The 15,616-nt window shown below is 50.2% G+C and overlaps 1 protein-coding gene across 1 annotated transcript; it reads left to right on the top strand.

Moving 5' to 3' along the window:
* The first annotated feature begins 1,743 nt into the window (after window positions 1-1,743).
* On the top strand, window positions 1,744-15,393 carry LOC144175198 (uncharacterized). Its single transcript, XM_077704301.1, has 4 exons — window positions 1,744-2,282; window positions 11,290-11,535; window positions 12,608-12,701; window positions 14,987-15,393. Exons 1-3 carry the CDS (start codon window positions 1,744-1,746, stop codon window positions 12,645-12,647), a joined length of 825 nt encoding a protein of 274 aa, XP_077560427.1. The 3' UTR covers window positions 12,648-12,701; window positions 14,987-15,393.
* The last annotated feature ends 223 nt before the right edge of the window (window positions 15,394-15,616 follow it).

Genomic DNA, 15,616 nt, shown 5'->3' with positions numbered 1-15,616 from the left:
GTAACGACGTGAGACAATCAAAGAGAAAAGGCCTGATCTAAACAGGGAGAAAAAATACGTACGCCACCTTCTCATTTGGGACGGATGCATCACTTGCACTTTGTGGGGGGGAAACCGAGATGACCCTGCAAAAAATATTAGGTGGGAGTAATTTAGCATTAATGGAGGATGAGACTGAATGATCAGGCACGGAAGCAGACAAGAAGGTCACGCGTAATGGGTCTAGTAAAAACTTCAAAAACAAAATTCACCATCTTCCCGTAGGGGAGCCCTGAGAGTGTGCGAGCAGCCATGGGGTCGACTCAAGTTCCCATTAGTTTTCAGTTCGAACGCGGCGTTGCGGGAGGATAATGAGGGGAGCGGAGTGCGCGCGCGCGCGTCATTTATACCACGGAGCTACAGTGGCGCCCCCATCGGAGTATGCAGCGGCTACCGTCGCGTCTCTAACACTAAGCTGCTTCGCATTATCGCGCGCGGAGCCGCAGGGGTTGCCATTCGCTGCGCAATCCCGGAGAGGAGAGGAGGAATGCCGGAGAGGAGAGGAAGAATGCCTCGCATACTACTCCGGGTTCCCCTTACGGGAAGATGACGACGGTGGTTGAACGCGAAGCTACCTCATGATGGATTCTTTGGTTGGCCAATCCCTAGGGGCATCATCAGCGGTTCCTGGCCAGGCATGCGCAGTGGGGGTGTGGACGCCGCACAACGGCGCCCACACAACGGCGGAGGGAACAGGCTCGACCATAAGCTGCTTCGCATCTAAAACGCATGTGGGAGTTTGGCAAGTGACATGACACGCTTAGCCAGGCTGCATGCTGCCCACTTCGTCGTTGTCGGTCGTGGGTGACATTGACGCTATATTGATCGATTGATTGTGGGGCTTAACGCGCCGACGCTTCACAGGGGATGAGGCGCGCCGCAGTGGAAGGCTCCGGATTAATTCTGACAACCTGGGGATTTTTAACGTGCGCCGAAATCTCGAACACGTAGGCGCTTTTGCTTTTCGCCTCCGTCAGAAAATCGGGAGCCACGGCCGCGAATCGAACACGCATCCTTGTGCTCAGCAGCGCAACGCCTTATAGCATGGCGCTATAAGACGAGTGGTACTTTCTCTTGTTCTCTTGGCAATATCACCACAGTGATAATGCTTAACCTGTAAAATCATCAACATTACTTACCGTAACCTTGTATGACTGCACCTGCCACTCAAACTCCATTCTTTCTCCTTCCCCGAAGCAGGGGGAGGGCGAACTGATCAGCTGCCTGCCGGAGACGCAGATCAACCTTGTCTATCACGCAAGAGCACCTTTCACGGCTCGCGGCTTTCCGGATTAGGAAGGCCATCCGAAACACCATATTCCGCTCTAATAAACGTTCATAAACAACAACAACTTCGCTTAGTAACGCTTCATAGATTGGCTGATTAGCGTTACTTGTCGTTTAATAATTTATGTCTTCAAGCCTCGCGCGACCTTATTAGCTTGGTCACCTTACGAGCTTTTTGGTCACAGAAGACGTCGTGGTGTTCAGGAGTTTCAAGCAAACCTCGTTGTGTGCTTACTATTGTCATCATCAGATAACGGTCAAACATACTGAAATGGCATTGGCGACGAGAAAGAAGGGGCAAAGTTCGCGCGCACCTGGCTTTCAAATTTGAATTGGCGCGCTCGGCGCGGCACGCAACCGTCGTCTGCAACGGCCTCAACGGCCGCCGCCTTGTTCGCCTGTCGGACCCGCTGAGCTATGTCATCGACAACCTGCTGCATATGCCTGGGCGGCTCCGTCAGTAGCGACGATGACGGCAGCGATTCGGTCGGCGGCGACAACAATTCCGTAAGTGCGACCGAGTGCGGCCACGTTTTCCACGAGTCGTGCCTATCGCGCTGGATGTCGAGGTCCAGGAGCTGCCCCACGTGCCGCAAGCCGCTGCGCCAGGACCGGGTCTTTCGGCTCTTCTTGAACCCCACCGACTTCGTGCTCAGCGACGGCGTGGACACGGACGGGCTGCAGCTGCTGCGGCGGCAGTTGAGCGAGGCCCGGGACCAGCTCGAGGCGGCTGCGGCCTCCGAGAGGAGGCAGCACGAGGTGGCCTCCGAGCTTCGCGCCAGCCTCGACCAGATCGAAGGCGCCGCTCGGAGCTTCAACGCGAAGTACGTGGACGCGGTGCGCGAAAACTGCTGCCTCAGGGCCGACCTGAGGGCCCTGAGGGAGGAGGCGAGGGAGAAGAGGCAGCTCGCCAGGACGAACGTGCTCCTGCAGGCACAGCTGATTGCCAAGGAGAGGTAAGGAGAGGCCGTCCCGCTCGGCTGTTACGCGCGCTTGTCATGGTGCTCAGAAGGAATATGAATGCAGATGGACAGGGTGGCTAGGCGCGAAATCGGATCATTAGGCGATCAAATCTGTTGCGCGGAATCAATCAATCAATCAATCAATCAATCAATCAATCAATCAATCAATCAATCAATCAATCAATCAATTAATTAATTAATTAATTAATAATTAATTATTTTAATTAATGAATTTTAATTAATTAATTAATTAATTAATTAATTAATTAATTAATTAATTAATTAATTAATTAATTAATTAATTAATTAATTAATTAATTAATTAATTACTTAATCAATCAATTAATCAATAATTAATTGATTGATTAATTAATTGATTGATTGATTGATTGATTAATTAATTAATTATTAATTAATCAATTAATTAATTAATCAAAACTAATTAATTGATAAATCAAATCAACCACTCTTTCGATTAATCAATCTATCATATTGATAGGAAGCGGGAGACTATCATTTTGAAAACGTTTAAATCAACGTAGACTTCTAAACCGTCGGTGCTCACGTGTGACGCGTGAAGAAAACCGAACGCACAATCCGCGATGTTCTGTAAAGCGTGCTCTGCCTCAATAAGAGTGTTGTGTAGATGAAAACAACTTTACGAGAAAAAAAAGTTTTGCGGTCAGGGTTAGATGCATTGCATGGGGAAACGGTTACAATATACACTCTAGAAACCTTAATGCAAAGAGTTAGTTACACAAGCATGGAATTCGATGTTAACTAAAAACATGAAGTAAAACGGGAAGCTATATAGATTTGTTCCCCATTCGAACTGTTTACGAGGACGAAAAAAGGAAATGTGGGACGGGACAAGTTCAGGCTGTTTGGGAAATCATTTTTTAAAGAAAAACGATTAGCGAGATAGTTTTAAGGCGAAATCTTAGATGTCTCATACAATGCTAAAAGTGACCATCATCGTCCGTAGACACGAATGGTACCAAGATGACCACCGCTGTAAAGAGAAAGTAAATAGATAAAACACATTTGGGTTCGTGTGGGATTTGAACCCGGGTCTCCGGAGCAGTATCCCAGTGCGCTACTTCTGAGCTTACTTGACAGTTCCTCCTCCAAACAACTTTATTTATATGAATAAATATGGGTACAAGTGACACGGAAGGACGAGATATGATATGAAAGCACGAGAGCACATCCGAGGGTGACTACATTACATATTCACACATGGACGTGCTCACACATAAATATACAGGAAAGGGATCTCGATTGCAGGGAAAAAAAAAGAAAACTTGTAGCGTGCGGAAATGTCTCACAGTGCATCAGGAAAAGGAACGCCAATAATAAGTTGCGGATCCTGCGGTATTCAAAGTATATAAACGGCCTGACAAAAAAGGGTCAATAGTAAAGCAAAAGCAAACAGACAAGAGATGACGCTGGTAGGTAGTGCTGCATGCTTTATATGGCGTTTACGCCTTCAACGCCTCTTCCTTTCGTATAGCATAGTTGTCTCGGCGGATGGCCTCCTTTGTCTCAAACGAAATCGCCGCCTGACAACCTTGCGCCAATGCCTTGCGCAGTTCTTCGTCAGATTCGGGTCCCTGTAACGCACTTGTCGTCCAGTTGATTTTTTTTAACAAATTGACGCCAGGCGGGGTTTGGGGTCACAGCGCACTCAGCCGCATCCACCCGTGCCCTCCAGAGGGAGTGCAGGCCCAGGACGAGAGCACAGTCGCAAAGGACGGGACATCCCGCTTCAGCACTTAGGTACCTGAGGCTCGACCAGGGTATCCGCCATCGTGTACCAAAGAAATTCTGTATTTCGTCCCAAACGTAATTGGCAGTGTTGCATGCCAGGAAGACGTGCTCAGGCGACTCCGTTTTACCGCACAGGGTGCATCCCGCGCCGTAGGGCATAAAGAAGCCCCGATACTCCTGCCGCGCCATAACTCCGGCACCGCTTTGGCGTGAGAACTATCGAAATCTTTAGACCTGGTGGGCGCAGGCAGGGCTTGCACACGTCTCAATACGTTTGTGCCTGGCGCGCTTGCGGGAGGTTGGCGATATAGTGGAGGCGCAAGAACTTTCGCCAGGAGGTCCCAGTAAAGCCCTCGTGGCTGAGCGTTGAGAAGGTGTTCCCTCGAAGGAGTGCTCGTCCAAGGTTGCGTGTGCAGCGGCGACCTCTGTGTAGAAACCGGTGCGACTCACACCGTGGTTAAGGCCTTCTGGCATGCCGTGGCCAAGGTGCCACGATGCCGCGCGGAGGAAAGAGTCTGGCTGGTCGCGGACGTACAAGAAGCGCTGTACGATCAGCTTGAGCTCTAGGTTCACAAGCCCCGCACCTCCTTTCCCCAGACTCCGAAACAGGCTGCAACGACGGATGGCTTGATAGGCTGAACACCAGAGGAAGACGGCCTATAACCGGTGAAATCTATTTATTGTGCTGGCTTCGATCGTAGTGATGCGTGCTCCGTATGATATGGCAGTGCACACGAGGGTATTGCAGCCGTTTGCCCTTGAGAAAATGGCGTGCCTCGTCCTGCAAGGCTGCAGTTTCCTCTCGGCAGCCACCAGTTTCCCCGCCATCTTGTCACGCACGCCTTCCCGAGGTCGAGATTTACACCAAGGTAATTTCCAACACTCTTTCCAATCGATGCCGAAGAGGTATTGGTGCTTGCGAACCCATTCAACAAGCCAAGCTCCTTCTGGCTTGGCCATGTTTATTTCTTCCCACGAAAAGGGGTAGTATCGACCAGCCGGCTCAACTATCTCACCAGCCTGCGCCGCGGATGTGCGAAAGGAGGCCACATCATCGGCATAGGCCAGGACTCGCAATTCCTCCTCCTCCCCGAGAACCGTCCTCTGATTGCGCCTGACGTGGCGATCATCCGGCAGAGTCCTGCCAGAGGCGAACTAGTTATCCTAGACCGTGCTGCGTGACAACTGAACGTGACGGCGCATGAGTAGAACAGGTGTACGTGGAGGAGAGAGGGCTCTGACGTCGAGGGAACTACCGCGTGAACTGCGGCCAGTCTGCCCGTCGGAGATAAGGGAGAAAGAATAAACTTTATTCAGTTTGCCAACTGTAATGCTTAGTCGTCGGCCGTGGGCCCTTGAATTCTGGCAGCGTCCCGGGTCAGCCAGCTGGGCGGCCCAGAGTTGATCTTACAGGCAGGAGTCGAGCAGCAGGGTCTCCCACTGCTCACTGTTAGTGATTGTGCGGCCATTTGTGATCGCCTGTGGACACTGCCATAGCATGTGCGCCAGGTCCGCTCGTTTCTGACATCTATGACACTCGGGGGAATAGCGCCCTGGGTAGCAATTAGGTATATACAAGTGGGTATGGATACGAGTGGGTCTGTAGGAGTCCAGACCACCGTATGCCGCTTACTGAGGGATGGGTGCGCGGTGGGGGAAGCGGGCCCGGCTTATACGATAATGGCCTGTAATGTTACTGTATTACAACAGCCTGACCCCTGCCTGACATGGGTACTAGATCTGCATCGGAGGTGCCGTCCTCTCGGTCGGTAAAGCCTCGAGCGGCTTCGTGCGCAGACTCGTTTCCTGGAAGGCCGGAGTGGGTGGGGGTCCAAATTAAGCTGGTTTTGCCTGTCCGGTGCTTGAAGTGTAGACCAGAAATTAGGATTGTGGACGCATCCTTTGATATTTGTCCTCGTGAGAAATTTAGAATCACTTTTGAGTCGCTAATGGAGAGAGAGGAAGAAAACTTTATTAGTTGCACTGTCCACGTGGGAGAGTTGTGTCCTCAGGTCAGAGCTACCCAGCGCCCCCTACCACTGCTCGTCAAAGGAAATGAGGGAAAGGATCATTAGGCCAGCCCCACATGGAGTGGGGGTACAGTGGAGCGTGTACCACAGGGAGGACAATTGGAAGAAAAGGGGTAGTATCGACGTGGATGTGGTGAAGTGAAACTCGGCAAGGGAAAGTGTGAGTCTGGAGGAGTCTCGATGTGCGTTCTTGGGCATGGGCGAATTGAGAATGGGCGGGGGGATATTTGCGGCGGGCGAGGAGGTAATGACAGACAACGCCGTGGTAAGTTGTCAGTCTGTCCCTGGCAGATGTGGCCCAATGGTACGGGACGAGGCTGGGGCCCTCTCGGATTGTGTCCTCGAGCGACGACGAGGTTTGCCTCATTTACCCCGAGGCCGGCATGAGCTGGGGTCCAAATTAGTTCTACCGGGGAGGTTGGGGAATTTCGAGCCAGAATTTCGAGGGTGAATGGCGAGATAAGATCAAGAGCAAAACTTCGAACGGCCGTTTTAGAATCTCTGATCATAACAGCGGGGGTCGGCTAGCGCTACTGCTAGCGTATACTGCCGCTTCCCCTCACGGTGAGTACCCCTCATGCCGTATATAGAGGCGGCCGTACGGCATGACGGGTGTTCACCGTGACGGAGTTGATGGGAGGGGTGTCGGGCCCCTGTTGATCCCGGCTATCGCATATGCGTCATGGTGGCGGTATTCAGCAGCGTCCACGTAGTGGATATCTGGGCGGATTGGAAGCCGCCTCTCCAGTGCTCGTGCCATCGGTGTTCTCCAGACCACGTGATATGTTGGATGCATATTGCGGGACGTAGTGGCCGAACTATGAGTTGAGCGTGGGTGGCATGCGGAATAGGGACTTTCCGGTCTAAGCCTGTCGGCATATAAAGGCCATGTCTGTAAAGAACGAGTTATCCTGTAGGGTGTGCACTAGACGGGTTACTTGAGCAGAAGTGGGTTTATACTAGCTTCTGCCGTGCTGTGAACCCCTAGATGTTCGAATCTGGCAGTGAATGTGTGCAGGGCAGTTGCAGCGCCGCTTTGTAAGTCTTTCGAAGGAGGCTATTGATTTTTTTCTAGTTCAGTAGCGCTGGTGTGGAGGTACGGAACAGAGTACGCGATCCTGCTCGCGACAAAGGCTTGGATAGAGCGTGTCCTCTCCTTTTCTCGTAAGCCCTGACACTGAGTGGTTATACGTTTGATAAGTCCGATAGTCTGAGTGACGTGCTTGTTAAGCTGCGTGAGGAATTGTGTGTTTGCCCTATTTTGCTGTATGATCAGTCCGAGTATCTTGAGGGTGTGTTTTTCTGGGATCGGGTGATTATCAATGGCGATTCTAATATCGGGTGGTGTTTTAGTGCCACGTTTTGGTGGCATGAGTAGTAGTTCCGATTTGGTAGGTGAACAGGTCAGTACAGCAAGTTTGGTTTCGTCCGCGACTGTCCGGGCTCCAAGTTGGAGGGTTTCTTTAATGAGAGCGTCACTACCTCCTGCGACTCGGAGGGTAATATCGTCTGCGTAGAGACTAAAATGCAGGTGGGGGATCTGTTCGAGCTTTCTCGGAATGTTTATCATGGCGAGATTGAAAAGCAATGGTGATAGCACCGCACCTTGTGGTGTTCTCATGGATGAAAGAGATATGGTACTTCACGTATCACCAATCTGAATGAAAGTCTCGCGATCTGTCAAGAAATCACAGATGTAGTTGTACATGCGTCCACCTGGATTGATACATGCTAAACCGTGAAGTATCGCTACAAGTGTGCGATACCCTATCGAACGCATTGGTTAAGTCAAGGGCCAGGATCATCGCTGTCTAATGTACGAGGGTAAGTTACAATTTCCCGGATAATTAAAGGAGGATGTCCTGGGTCGACAGTCCAGATCGCATGATGAGTTAAAAATGAGACGTGAGGCGGGCTAGTAAGATGTGTTCCAGGACTTTCCCCATGGGCTGAGATGCTCGATGGACATTGGTTTTCCGGGCTTGGGGATGAGGGTAATTTTGGCGGGTTTCCAGGACGGCGGAAATCATCCGCGCTGCCAAAAGTAGTTATGATACGCCGCGAGAGTCGAAATATAATTATCATTAACATTCCGGAGCATTTTGTTTCTTACTCCATCTGGCCCTGGCGCTGACCCGGGGCGGGGTTTGAGGAGGGCTCCTCTTCCGCCTCCATGATGTCAGCGTCGAGGTCTTCGTTCTTGGAACCCTTGTACGGTGGGACAAGATAGTTGCCTCCCGTGGGGAGGTAGGGGGAACTAAGTTTGTCTATTATCTCCTCATTCGTGCCCGGAAAAAGGTGAACGATGGAGGTGCCAGTGATGGAGGTGCGAGTGAGACGATGATTTTGCTCGGTTTTTGACCGACTAGTGTCCAGCAGGTGTTTCAAGAGGGACCAGGTTCTTTTCATGCTCAAGTTCTCGTGCATTTGATCACACACTTAGTTTCATTGATCTCACGATAGGCGAATGGCGTGTTCCTGAATGGCGGTTACTATACCCGCTAACTTGCGGCGGAGCTTGTGATTGCGTTTTTTTTTCTCCGCCGGTCATGCATGTAAGCAGACCCCATATGTTGTAGGCGCGAGTGAGCAGTGTCCAATGGTAGATCTGGGTCGCTGATCGCGCGTCTGATAATATATCATGGACCCAGTCTTGGAGAGAGTGCTTTCACTTACGGTGCGAGATAGGGCGTGTCCTGTTCTCCACTGTGTCTGAATTTCTCCCAGTCAGTGATGTATGGTTGCCTCGGGCAACCATACATCATGGAATGGATGAGAGCGAGGTAAACTTGGATGAAGTAGAGATCGCTTCCAGTGAATTAATTGTCGGTGCAGTGCCAATGAGCGGTTATGACATTAAAAGTGAGAGTTAGATCGGGAGTGGAGTCCCGCTGGACGCTACTGCCAACCCTGGTGGGTGTAAGGGGATCTCTTTCGAGCGTAAGTCGATGAGGCTTCACCTGATACCAGAGGAGTCTGACCTTTTTTGTGCAATGCGGGCAGCCGCACGCTGTGTGAGGTGCAGACCGATTTCCTTTTTTGGTGAGAGTGAAAAGAAGACTAAAATTGTGTCTGTGTGCCTTAGAGTGCTGTAAACACTGAAAATATAAAGTCGAGTGCCAGTTCGTTTAGAGGGATATAAGGCGTCTAGATCATGTGGGATGTCCACACTGTCGAACTGGATTCTTTCGGCGGGGATATTACATAGAATTAGTTCTGCAGGAAACCGGCGCGACGGTCAAGCTCCCTGGGTATAAAGCATTTCAAAATTCTAATGATCCCGAAACAGCGGTCCCGTCAGAGTAGTTGGCATCAAAAGACAAGGAAACAAAAGCGAAGAAGGAGACGCGGACACGATGTAGCAGTAACGCAGTCTTTGGTAACCAAACCGGTTATTTTTTTAATCCGCAGTATCGATATCACAATTTGTACAATACTTCAGCAAACAAAGCTTGCCACTTCTGAAACATTATCCACCACGTTGAAGCGGAGTCTGGGGGCCCTGACGAGCGCTGTTTCGTCGGCGAGAGGAAAGGAAGATGTTGGTTTTTCGAACTAATGCATCGGACTCGTTTGTCTCTTAATAAAACAGGCATTGCCCCGTTCACTGGAACCAATTTGTATGAGCAACTTACGCGCAACGAGGAGGTAAACTTCGGCATCCACCAGGCTCAAAATAGTACTCAGGAGTCAGGCAACCTGTGTGTTAGGTTCAGACACTGTAACGCCGCTATACTGTACTGTTTACTATACTGTATAATAGTTCACTATACTGTAACGCCACTTCAGGTATACTGTAGTAGCGGAGTTCAACATAATGCATCAGGGGAAGCAATGAGAGCTCCGTGGTCATGGCCAACAACAAAAATTTATCATCCCTTCCTGAAGACAGTTAAGAGAAGCGCGAAATCTTTCTGACATCAAAACTGCTTCAAAAGTGCGTCAAAATCTTCGCTGAAAAGGCGTCCAATCGATCGTCAAGCCTTCAAAGATACAAGTTGCAAACGAAGAACGAACCCATGCGGCGATTTTTTTTTGCGCAATAAGTAACCGACGAACGATCTAAACGTATACCTATATACGTGGTTTAGCAGAGAAAGGTGTACTATTGTACTCCATCTTCATGATCGACGCGTGCATTGTCTTCGCGGGCGTTTTCGCTTTTCGCCTCAATCAGCGTGCACTGTCTTATCTAGAACCGCTCCGTCTTCGCGATTTTCAGGTGACCGTTTTGACACAATGGAAGTCCGGTTTCACCCAAGCGCCGTGTGTTCAGAGATCTTATCAGAGCTTTTCGGTCGACCAACCGGTCTATGGAAAAATGTATTCGTTTTTTTTTTGATAGGACGCCATCGGTAATACTAAAAAACCTTTCGCTTAAAAATCGCTTGATGAAAGCGGTAACATGAATATAAGTTTCCACACGCTGCAGCGCGCGATTTAAAAATGGCGGTCACACTTTGGGGGGACACGGGAGCGCGTGACTCGAGATAGAGCATCCTAGGCGCCTCGCGGAAACAGCGCGCATGCGCGTTGCGTGGGCCAGAAACTCCATGGCGTGGGCAAGGAGTATACAGAGTCCCTCAATGCTTTGAAGGACCCTGGTGCAGATCTCGCCGCGCGGATCGTGTCATCAGGCGGCAGCGCATCGTCTGCTACCTGCGATCCGCCGGCGCTCAAGAAGCAGTCGCGACGTTGCCAGTGGCCGCCGTGAATGGCAAAAATAAATACTGCGGCACTGAAAAAAAAGTCCGATTCTTTTTACGCACAGACAAAACGATTGACGCAGGGAAGCATGAAGAATAGCAGTCTTTTCCTACGATGCGCGTCAAGCATAGATGTCTTTTATAGGGTGCTCAAGCATTTAAAATGCTGTTGCATGATAGCTAGGCCAATAACAATCGATCAAAGCAATAAACACAGAACACATAAATCTGGTGTCAGTATTTCTTTAAGGTTTTATAAAATAGCTCGTTGAATTATCTCAACTACTCGTTTGAAAAAAAAAGCAAGTTTTATTCAATAACAACTTAAGCTGATGCCGACTTTCGCAGCTTTGCTGCGAGACCATGCAACTTTTTTTTTTTTTTTTTCATTGGATTTTAATAAACTCATTGAACTAAAGTTTGTTGTGTAGCTGCTGTGATAGCCGATGAGTACAGCTCGCCCTAAAATGTGACAACACTGCCGATGAACCACAGGCAGCTGGAGGCCGACCAGAAGACCCGCCACCAGCTGACCCATGCCGTGAGCGAGCTGTGCGAACAACTGCACCAGCGCAACGGCAGAATCCGGGAGCAGTTGGACGCAATCCGAGCCCTCAGGGAAGACGTGGCCCACTACAGGACGATGCTGCACAGCGCCGAGGTTAGGCTGCAGACTCTACGGCAGAAGACCTGGAGGAGGCCGCCGGCCGCCGACGGCATGCCACCCTTCGGCCCGGAGAGGTGCGTCGCGGCAACGTTGCCCGGATCATTGAGTAGCTTCGTTGCTCAAGCTGTGCACAGGTCCCGTCAAGAGTAATTAGAACACAGTCTCGTAAATTTACAGGAATTTCGTCTCCCGGAAACTGCCTGGCTGCATTGGTGTGCATTTAAAGAAGTCTTCCCTAATAGAAAAAGTTTCCTGTAAGCCGGTAATGGCTGTCATAAAGCCATTAGGACAAATATTTTGTGATATTCATAGATCCTTGTTCCAATTACTTATGACGGAACCTGTACACCACGCATCAAACACAACATAAAAAAAAAATTAAACCGACAGAGTTTCACCCAATGTGAAATTTGCTGAAACAGCGCAGCTGCGGTTCTCTTGCGTCGACTCGAACGTCAATGGGCAGTGTCGTTGCCGTTCGCACAAAGGAATCGGCAGCAAAACATCAGTGGCAGGAGGCTCCTCCCATCTCCCTCTAGCGGGAGGGAGAGGAACCCGCCCCTGCGAGACCACTGCGCCCTCTATCGGTAAGCCAGACCCACCGATATAGAGGCCGCCAGCAGGTCTGGGAATCCATTCCTACCCCTGCGTGATGTACGACCTTCAGCAGACGGACGAAAAGGCTCAACCTGCCTTTCCTGCTAAATTTTCCCTACGAGAAAACAAAATGCCATATGAAGAGGATAATTCAGGAATGTTAAACAGCGCCTGCACTGCTAAATTATCATGGTGTGGGAAATGTTGTGCATGAAGCGTTTGCAGATAATGTCCGATCCACCACGAATGTTGATTGCACAAATGTTGGTTCGAGTGCCCTGGATTGAATGGTGCACACTAATGCTAGCTGCAATGCAAAACCGCTAGAATGCACTCTTGGTTGTGTCCGTACTTGTTAGCAGTGCTAAAAACTCAGTAGGGATTCATCTTAGAGTAGGGTAAGGACCCTATGAGCATTCCCTTGATGACACCTTCCACTGCATATTGACGAGCGCCGTATCGTCCGAGCTCGTCCAAGTGTACTGTAATGATTTTGCGGTCCCAAGTAGATTAGGGCATTATAGGTAACGATTTCCTTTTCCTCTGCAGTGACCGTGGATGCAGCGAACCAAAGCGGCGACGTCTGTAGACGAAGCGGAGCGATTGCACCCAGCAAAAACAACTTGAACTTGCTGCACTTAGGGTAAGAGCTTTTTTGCATATTGCACTCCAGTACACGACCATATAAAAACAGGTCTGCTGCCTAAGCCACGCCTGCTCAATTCGCCGGAGGGCGCTGCACTCTCCCCTCCGCTAAGGCCCCTGTAGGGACCTTACCCTCCGCGAGAGTACGCGGGGGCTGCCGCCGCTTCTGCGCGTGCTTTTAGATGCGACGCTAGAGCATCTCTTGTCGGCGGCCCTGTCCTTCCTGCGTGCGTCCGTCGTCGTCGTCGGCGTCGTCGCCCGCACTCTCCTCCGCTCACCCCCTCTCCTCTCCGATAGCGAGCACTCTCTCGCGAAGGGCATTGGATTGGATTCGATTGGATTGGCTTGGATTTGGCATGGATTAAAGTGGATTGTGTTGCGTCATAGCCGCGGCAGACGCACTGGCGCCGGCGCGTGCCCAGGGGAGAGCGAACACTCTCTCTCAACATATGCGGGTGTGCGCAACACCACCTAGACTGTGTGCGGCCCAGCGCGCTCTCACTCCGCCGGTGGGCGGCGCTGCGCGCGGTGCTGCGCATGTGCAGTACTCTCTCTTTCCGCGGTCTCCTCTCCTTCGGGCGCGCTGCGCATATAACCGGTGTGGCGCTCTCCGGCGGCCTTTCGGTCGACGGTTGCTCTACGGTTTCGCTTGAACCCCCCTCAGCGTCGCATCACACCAGGGTTCCCGCGAGGGGAGGTGGGCGTAATTTTTTTCGCTGCGCGCGTGCTGCATTTCTCGCGCTGCGATGAGGTCCGGGTAAAATTTTCTTTCGACTTATGAAAGCATGCACGTTATAGCACATGCCCAGCAAGTACGGTTTACACGTAGAGTAGCTACTGGGTCCATTTTTACCGGCGCTTGTCTTGTTGTCTGCTAGAGACGCGTCGTCTGCTACGCGCCATGGTCGAACGGCCGTGTGCCCCGGCGGTTTCACAGGATGAAACGTGCTCTTGGGAGGTCGTCGGCTGCCGTCTTTGTCGTCCAGGCGACAGCTGTGCAACTTGTCAGAGCGCATTTTTCTTCACCACCCGTACTTTCTTCACATGTTCGCACTTTGAACATTTGGATTTTATGGACTACAGGAGCATTGAGGCTTACAATAATTGGGACATATCCCGTTAATGAATTATTTCTAACCCTTGAAATGATCATGCTGCCTCACATGAGAGACACAGTAAAGAGGCAGCTATTAAAGGGGTGCGCCGACTTTAAACCCGCATTTCCATTTCGTTTGTGATTTAAGGAATTTTGAGGGAGCCTCCTTTCGAGTCATCGTGTAGGCAAAGACGTCCCCGCAATCTTCGCAATGCCGTTTACAGCTCTTTTAATTACTATTAGCAAATGTAGAAAAAAAAACACATGAACAGCAATCAATTAACTCGACATATATGGACGCTATCGAACGGCACCAGTTGAACTCCCAAGTTCACTTATCATAGCGGGAAACAATCATTGGCAGCCCGCATTTTTTAGCAAAAAGGAGCCGGGGACTTAAAATATTTTAGAACACTAGTTCGCATTTTCAAAGACGGGAAATGTAAACTGAAAGTGGGGAAGTACAAAAAAAGTGCCACCTACTTGGCCCTTCGAACCGCAGTGATCCATGCTGGCCGTATTTCCTTTTGGTAAGCATTTCGAGGAAACCTGTAGAATTTCACGGGTAGATTCTTATCCTTCGTCTTCTTGCTACTGTTGCGGCGTCCGACCACGCAACAATATATTGTGGGCGACCCTTGGCTTTTGGTTTCACCACCTCAGACATCGCGAAACGACTGCGTTTGGTGGACGGCTTTTCGGCGGTATCGAATGGAAGCAGACTCCCGCCGGCCCGCTCCGTCGCGTCTTACAAGTGCACGTGCAGCTCGGGGTGCACGCTGTCGCACTCCCAGACCCATTTATGTCCTCCTGCACCACCTGAGGCATCCGGCCCCCCTACTCACGAATGCGAACAAAGCGGCCGCCGGCCGCACGAGCCACTTAACCCAGCACGTACAAAAATTAAGGGCGGCGGGAACTCCCCTGACTCCCTCTAAATGAAAAGGACGCCGCTTCGCGATAGAATCAGCGCTGCCCTCGTCCGGCAAACATTAGCTTCGCCTCTCTATAGTGTGTGCATTGACAACAAGTGTAACAGTGGGCACAGCAATAAAGCTAAAATAATTTAGACTTCAGAACATCTACTGAGGCCACACAAGACATTTTCTGAATATCTCGTGTACAGGTGCCTTTAGCACACTACAGGAACGTGATGTAGGCTTGATACATCTTTTTTTTAATTTCAGATCCAGTGGAATTTTTAAAGGAGCCCAACGTCAACTGCCATGGATGGGGCTATGCCAAAGAAGGGAGACACCACTAAGATAGTCTGATACAAAAGCCACCAAGAGAAAACCGCGCCAAAGAAAGCAGACAGCACTGAAATGGTCTGATATAAATGCCACCAAGGGAAGACAGCGTCAAAAAAGAATGTAATCAACTGAAATAGTTTGATACAAACGTCACCAAGAGATAGCAGGACATTAGCTGCAGGTTTTCATAGACGCTTCGAAAAGGGCCTTTTCGGTGTCCTCCAGAATAAATAAAGCCGCATACTCAGAATCGTCTCCAACTACAACCACTTCATGCAATCACTGGAATGGTTGATTCTCCAGAGTCCCCTCCTTCCCGTTGTTCACACCAAGGTCTCAGAGTATGCTGCATTCTGGACAAGCATCTTATTGATGTTTATTGAGCATGTTTATTATGGTAAACTGCAAATTAGTAACACTATCGTATAAGACATAAATCGGTGTTCTATCCTAATGAGATCACCTTGTGGATGCTTGTATCAGTCACTGTGATGTGAAGCACTGGATAGCCTGCGGGGTCAAACGACTGTTCACAAGATTTGACACTGAACAGCCCTTCATAAC

The sequence above is a fragment of the Haemaphysalis longicornis genome, unplaced genomic scaffold, assembly GCF_048455015.1.
Source record: "Haemaphysalis longicornis isolate Haplotype H1 unplaced genomic scaffold, Haemaphysalis longicornis Haplotype H1 scaffold_3, whole genome shotgun sequence".
In the NCBI taxonomy this organism is placed as follows: domain Eukaryota; kingdom Metazoa; phylum Arthropoda; class Arachnida; order Ixodida; family Ixodidae; genus Haemaphysalis; species Haemaphysalis longicornis.
Note: the sequence above shows the minus strand (reverse complement) of the source record. Positions and strands in the feature narration are given on the sequence as shown.

Coding starts and splice junctions, on each gene's coding strand:
- LOC144175198 (XM_077704301.1), top strand. CDS start 1,744: ATGTCATCGACAACCTGCTGCATATGCCTGGGCGGCTCCGTCAGTAGC. Junction 2,283..11,289: donor CAGCTGATTGCCAAGGAGAG/GTAAGGAGAGGC, acceptor GATGAACCACAG/GCAGCTGGAGGCCGACCAGA. Junction 11,536..12,607: donor CCACCCTTCGGCCCGGAGAG/GTGCGTCGCGGC, acceptor TTTCCTCTGCAG/TGACCGTGGATGCAGCGAAC.